The following is a 7,106-nucleotide window of genomic DNA, read 5'->3' as shown; positions in this document are numbered from 1 at the left end:
CCACTGCCCCGTTCCTTTTCTCCAAAAAGAGGAGAGAGAAACCCAGCCTCAAGGTGTCTGCAAGTTCATTGGTTGGTGGTCTGTCCTTGGGCTAAATGTCAGGTGAACATACCGGCAGCACCACTGCCCAGGGGCATCTCTGTATTTTCCACTTCTCTCCCAGTAATATTTTGAGAGAGTTCCACCCCATCGATGCGGAAAAATTCCCTGTATGCATAATTTATTCAAATGTGATTTTACTGATGGCCATTAACTTTGTCTCCAATATTTACCCCCAAACAGTGCTATAAACATCTCTGAAAGTAGAAACAAATAGAAACATCACAGTAATCAAGCCCTGATTCTTCAGCTCCCCCTGGGAGCAGGCTCTTCGCAGAGCCTTAAACAGATGACAATTTCTGCCGCTGACAGGTCCCATGCGCCCAGGACAGGGGGTGCATTCCACTCAGCTGCCCGGCCCCATAAAAGCACAGTGATAGCCCTATGGTGCTGTCCCAGGGGAGGATTTCGTGACCTCAGAACAGGGCAGCATTCCTGCTTGTTCCTGCCCCCACTCCCGACCCACCTAAGACACAGGTTTAAAATGCAGAGTCCAGGCTCTGGGCAGGAGGCCTTGGCCCAAAGGCCCCTGCTTTGGGCACAAACTCTACAGACAGACACTCAACTCATGACCCAGGGCTTTCTCGGGAGAAACAGGGCTGGGGGACAGAACCACTGAAAAGAGATTCACCACCAGGGTCAGAAATTATTCTGGTGCCCCCGAGAATGAACCAAGCCCGACACGGCCAAAGACTGCACCGTTTTGTCCTTTACTGAATGTCCCGCGATACCAAACGGTGAGCTCACTTCCCACGGCAGCCACCCTGCACGCAGGCCCCTCAGAAGCACCTTCTCTGAACCACGGACTTCCCAAACTCCTTGAAGTCCACAGAGGTGACCCACATCTGCTTGAAGCTGCTCAGGGAGGTGATGATGGAGGCGCCAATCCACGTGGAGAAGCAGCGGTCGGGCGGCGCCGTGACCTTGATGGGGGTCCCTTTGGAAGCCGCCTGCTCCAGCTCCCTCAGAAGACGGCTATCCAGCCCCCGGAAGAGCGTGGTGCCCCCGGACAGCACAATCTCCCCATAGAGCGTCTTCTGGATGTCCGCATCACACTTGGTGATGCTGCAGGAGACCATTTTGGAGAGGCCCGGGTTTTGGATGCCCAGCTGCTCGGGCGAGAACAGGGCCTCGGGCGCCTGGTACAGCTGGTCCCCAATAGAGATGATGCTGCCGTCGGGCAGCTTGTACTCCCTGAGCACCTCCTCCGACCGCCGCGACAGCTCCTTCTCCGGCTCCAGGGCCACATAGCAGAGCTTCTCCTTGATGTCGTCCACCAGGGCTTTGTCCAGCACGCACGGGAAGATCCTCCCGCTGGCCAGCAGCAGCTGGGTGAGGTGCTCCGTGATGTCTCTCCCTGCCACGTAGAGCTTGGTGATGGCGTGGGGCAGGGAGTAGCCCTCGAAGATGGGGACGGTGCTGGTGACCCCGTCCCCGCTGTCTACCACCAGGCCTGTGATACAGGCCGAGGCGTAGAGGGCCAGCACGGCCTGGTCTGACAGGTAGAAGGCGGGCACGTCGAAGCCCTCAAACATCACCTCGGCCATCTTCTCCCGGGTCTCCCTGGTGTTCAGCGAGCGCTCTGTCATGAGCACCGGCTGGTCGCTGGCTTTGACCCCCAGCTCCCACTCGAAGAGATGCTTCCAGAGCTTCTCCATGTCGTCCCAGCCTGTGATCAGGCCTCGCTCGATGGGGTAGTTCAGGTGTAAGACCTCGTCCCTGTGCAGGGCCTCTTGCCCCACAAAGTATTTCTTCTGATTGGCCCCCGCCGAAGGCATCTTGAACTTGGGGTGCCCCACGACAGAGTGGACAATGTGGCGGGGGCCAACCTCTCCAGACAGGCCTGCCTTACAGAGCCCGGACCCATTGTCAAAAATGACAGCTGGAGAATCTAACACGTGTGGGTTAAACATGCCTGTGGCACCCTCATCCGCACTTCGCCAAAATGAAGATGGAAGCCTCCTGGGCCACTTTGTGATGTATGAGGCTCCTCTGGAAGTTTCGAGGGCACAGGATTCCACGGTTCTTGGGGCGTCTCCCAGGCAGGGCTAGCAGACGGCTGGTCCCAGAGAGCCCTCCATCCCCACGCACCGATCTGCTCTCCTCTCAGGAAGCCTGGGCTGCTGAGGCCTTTTCAGGAATGACGTCCCATATGTAACAATCCAGCCAAGGCAACCATTGTCCTCAGCCAGCATCAGAGGGCCTTTGGGGGTGGGGGCTTGGAGTCTCTGCCCCTCCCCCACCTGGTGAGACTCCAAAGGGGGAAGTCCAGCTGTTCCCGCAGGCCGTGTTGAGGAGCCTGTTGTGGAGCCTGGAACCAGCGAAGCAGCCCAGCCTGGGCCAGCCCATAAAACTGGCATCTCTGGCCCTCTGTGTGGAGGGAGCTGCTGTTTGGAGGGTGACAAACACACTTCTCTTTGTTAAAGGGGAAGACCAAGCACCAGGCAGAGGTCCAGGTTGGAGGAGCAATGCCCAGGGCTCCGACACAGCAAGCACTCAGAACATAGTTTTGGAATGCAGACTCCTCCAGGAAGCTCTCAAGGATTTCTCTTTACCTCATGAACCTTGATTCTGTCTCCCAGGGTAGCTGCTAAGCAGAGCCCTCTGGGCCTATTGGCTCTCTCTCAGGGCACATGTACCCCTGCTCTGGCTTGAGGTCAAGGGCCCTCCTTGCTCTCTGCAGCCCCAGAAGTGCTGTCACAAACAATATCCAGTGGTTGTGGGTTGGGAACCCAATGGCCTGTGAAGACAGGGATCTGAGGTTTCATCGGGGGAGCAGCCCTGATTGGAGCCCCGGACAGCTCTATTTTGGGCCTGTGACACAGTTAGCCAAGCCCTCTGAAGCACTGTCAGAAGTGACCAGGTCACCAAGTCTGAGGCTGAGAGTGAGGCCGGGAGGGCAGTGAGGCTGTAGGTTTAGCCAAGCCCATGAGGGCAGGGGGCGCCCACTCATGCCTCCCGGAGAACCCCTCCAGCAGCCCTGCAATCACACTCTGGGCTGGTTTCCAGCTCAGGAGGAGAAACTGGGAGGGAGCTCAGACTAGGGAACCAGGGCTGACGTTTTTCCTGAGGAAGGTGGAGCCGGTCTTGGAGAACAAAATGCTAACCTGGTGTCTGTCACGTGTGAAATCACCCTCCAGGCCGGCTCCTCCCCGACCAGAAAGCTTTCCCAGGAGACCAGCTCCCCTCCAGGTCCCCTCACCTCCCTCTGCGGGTGGCCCTCTCTGCATGTCCAGCTGGCCCTTCTAAACCCACCAGCAAAAGGTGAAAAAGTGTTGTCATGTAGGGTAGATGCACGGCGTGGGTGTGTGTAATAGACACGTGGCGTAGACCAGTGACATGGACGTGCAGCTTTCGGGGAACCCCTGGGGCTCAGCCTGGGGGGAGTCAATAAAGACTTGGTATTACTGAGATTCTCCCACAAAGGACACCTCTACTTGGAAGTGGAATCAGATGCACGCTGGGGTTGACGCTGAGAGAAGACGCACCCCCCAGCCTATACAGCCCAGAACCACAGCTACCACTGTGGGGGCCTCTAAGATTTGGGGCCCAGCACTGTGCCTGGAGGCTGCTGGTTCCGAGGACGGAACCCTTGGGGGTTCCAGCCTGCTTACATCACAAAAGCCCTAGGCTTTGCTAGAACTTTCCCATTGTTGCCAAACACTCCCTCCTGATGGAATCAGGAGGAGTGTGACCTCAAGCTTTTTCAATTTTGGCCCTAAAAGTGGCCCACGTGGGTGGTGATGTAACCATGATGGGTGCAGAGGTCAAACGCAGGGGCGGGGCCCTTCAGTGTGTCCTGAGGGCTCAGGGCTGGCTGGGGCAAGGCCATTTGCAGGGGGACAGAGCAGGAGGAAGGACAGACGTTCATGCAAAGCTCGGACTGACCAGCTGGGTCGGGGGGTGTTCTGAGGCCTCACCGCCCCCCGCAGCTGCGACAGCACAATGTGTAACAATGTCCCGGGGCAGCCGGCCAGACCTGGTGCAAGTCCCACGGGCGCACGCAGCCCCCTCCCCGTTCTCCGCAGGCCCGGCGTGCATGACAGCCAGCAGGGCAAGTCCAGGCCCGTCCACCCATTGCCAAACCTGTAGCGGGCGGTTCTCTGTCCCCCTGTGACCGCTGCCCATCCCGGACAAGCTCAGCCCCTCGAGGACAGAGCTGTGAAAGCAGGGCCATCCATCAGGGCTGAGGCTCCAAGCAAAGCCATCCAAGGAGTTGCAGGACCCCTTTTCCTAAGTGTTTTCACTCTCCCTGATGAGCCTGGGAGAAGTGCAGCCCTTCACCCTGGGTCTGGGACCCCAGCCACTCCTGACCACCCACGACGGTCACGGCCGTCGGGTGCCACACGCCTGGCAGAGCAGGCCCCAGAGAAGCGGTCACCACCTTGCACTTGTGCACTTGAGCAAACCAGCTCTCTGCTGGCCGCTGGGCCAGCTCCCCTGCCGCTTTCCTGCATCTCCTGTCAGAGCCCCGCCCCGGGCTGGGGAAGGCTTCTGCATACCGATATAAGTGTCTGAACCGGTTCATAGACTGTCCATCACCTGGAAAGGCAGGAAGGCTCTGAGGACCCCACCCCCAAGAAGTGGGATACTCCCTGGGGGGGGGACACCACGTGGGCACTGAGAAAACCGGTGGGTTTATGAGCTACGTGACGATGTGTTGGTTTCAAGCTCGCCCCGGGACAGAGGTTCCACTCCGTGGTGCCCAGGTGCCCGGGAGCCTCTGCTCAGCCTCCTTCCTCTTCCCTGTCTGCCGCCCGTCCCTCCAGCCACCTGGGTCAGGACGTCTGGGAGGGGCCGTGCGCATCTCGGTGCAGGTGTCCACGTCGATGGCCACAGCTGTCCTGGCCCCTTCAAGGGATGCGACGTTCTGAGCATTCTCTGTGTGGGGGGGTGTTTGCTATTAACCCAGGGACGGTTGCCCTCTCCCAAGCCAGTTAGAAGCCTCCCTCCGGAGCAGCCCTGCCCCCACCCCATGCCGGCCATGCCTCGTAAATCGCTTGAACGAGTTTATGGGAGAACTGGCCATAACTCCATCTCCCTCCGCAGGGCAAGGCTCACGCTGTGATTACTCTGCAGGGCACTTGCTTCCGTCCTGTGCAGGAAGGCTCACTGGTTCTGCCCCAGCAGTCACACCCAGCAGCAGCCCCCCAGCTCCCACATGGCCCCCAGGCCCATGCCCTCGATGGGAGGTGGACAGTGACTGGGCAGCCTTGGGTGGCTGCGAGGCATTTAGACTTGGGAGTGGGTAGCCCTGGGTCAGCTGGGCACCCCTGCTTCCCACCGCCCTGGCAACTGAGCCTGGGCCACCCAAGCCCTGGGCCAGGTCTCCCTGTCTGTCCCGTCGTCCCTCATTCCATCTGTCACCGACGCCCAGAGCTTCGGCCGATGAGTGACCAGCAGACTGGACCTATTAGTGCTAGCTGGCATCTGGTGGCCAGATCCTGCTTGCTGAGGGCCTGGGCCCGTGTGAACCGGCAGCCTGAAGCAACAGGGCGACTCTGTGGTTGGCAAGATGGGCACTTCTCAGGCAAGAGAGAGGACAGTGTACATGTGAGAGGGAGCTTGTGGGAGCCCAGGGGCCATGGGTGCCTGCAGGTGCCCCTGGGAACGGTTTCTCTTCCACCTCTTTGCCCCAGGCATTCACAGAGGAGCCCAGAGCCCTGAGCACTCTCCCTGGGAGCCTAGCCCCTTTGAATCTCTGAGATGGAACTTGTATCTCCTACGCACCCATCCATTTTTCCATCCCCTGTCCATTCATCCATCTACTGTTCATCCTTCCATCCATTCACTCATCCAACCACCCACCCACACATCTATCTATCCATCCACCCATCCATCTGTCTGTCCATCCATCAATCCATCTATCCATCCATTCATCCATTCACACACCCAGCCAACCATTCATCCATCCATCCATCCCCAATCCATTCATCCATCTGCGCATCCATCTACTGTTCATCCTTCCATCCATTCACTCATCCACCCACCCACACGTCTATCTATACATCCACCCATCCATCCATCCATCCATCCATCCATCCTTCCATCTACCCACCCAATCCATCCCTCCATCCATCTAACCTCCTATTTAATTATCTCCTCTCCTCCCCTCCCACCCGCCCTCCCATCCACCTTTCCTTTCTTAATAGATGAACTGGGCATCCGGTCTTGTCTCTGTCCACCTCCTTTCTTGGTGACCTTTGGGCTTCAGCAGAGTCTTTTGGGTCCCCACAGTTGCCAGCACAGCACCCGTGAGTCCTGCCTGCTCTGTTGTCCTCTTCCAGCCAGCTGGGGCAGAAATGACACCCCTAGGTCACTCCTCTCCCAGCCTCCCGTGAGGCTGGCTCACTACACTGGACTGGATGGGGCAGGCCTGGCCCACCTCGGCCACCGGGACACCAGTGAAGCTCGGTGTTCGTGGCGCAGAAGGAAGGAGCTGGCAGCCAGCTGACATGCTCTGGGGAGCCTAGTAAGGCGGCACTTGGTGGGGCCATCCACGGTCCAGCATCGCTTAGTGGACACCCCACTGAGTGGTCGAGCGACACAGACCCATTTGGGCGCGAGGCCGTCTGAAGCCAGACCACCAGTTACCCCCACCCCGGCTTTTTGCCCCTCACTCTCATGGAACCCTGGTCCTGAGCACTCAGAAAAATTTTTAAAAGTATATTTTTGTTGGAGAAACTTTGGAAAATACAAGAACAGCATTACAAAGCGGATAAAAAGTACCCCTGACGCTACCTTGCTAAGCCCTGCTGATATTTCGCTACACTCCTCGGGGATGAGCTGTAACCACAGGCAGCCTCTTCCACTGGACTGCCTCGTGTCCGTCAACATTCCCCCCATCCTGCGGGTGCACCCAGAGTCTTCCCACAGCTGCTTCTCTGGGTCGGTGCTTCCAGGCTGGGGCCCGCAACCCTCCCCACCCCACCCCGTGGGCTCCCATCCTTCCCACCCAGCCTGCCTCACTTTCCGCGGCGACGGCTGCTCAGGCCCACCCAGAGCCC

General features: G+C 58.6%; 1 protein-coding gene across 1 annotated transcript; it reads right to left on the bottom strand.

Moving 5' to 3' along the window:
* Nucleotides 1-878: 878 nt before the first annotated feature.
* On the bottom strand, nt 879-2,012 carry ACTRT2 (actin related protein T2). Its single transcript, XM_060079367.1, has one exon. The coding sequence runs from the start codon at nt 2,010-2,012 to the stop codon at nt 879-881; it is 1,134 nt and encodes a 377-aa protein (XP_059935350.1).
* Between the last annotated feature and the right edge of the window lie 5,094 nt (nt 2,013-7,106).

Source organism: Mesoplodon densirostris, chromosome 2 (genome assembly GCF_025265405.1).
Source record: "Mesoplodon densirostris isolate mMesDen1 chromosome 2, mMesDen1 primary haplotype, whole genome shotgun sequence".
NCBI classification, from domain to species: Eukaryota; Metazoa; Chordata; class Mammalia; order Artiodactyla; family Ziphiidae; genus Mesoplodon; species Mesoplodon densirostris.
The sequence above is the reverse complement of the archived record's forward strand: the minus strand, read 5'-3'. Positions and strand labels throughout refer to the sequence as shown.

Bases quoted from the DNA above. Each gene is read 5' to 3' on its own strand.
- ACTRT2 (XM_060079367.1), bottom strand. From the start codon at position 2,012: ATGTTTAACCCACACGTGTTAGATTCTCCAGCTGTCATTTTTGACAAT.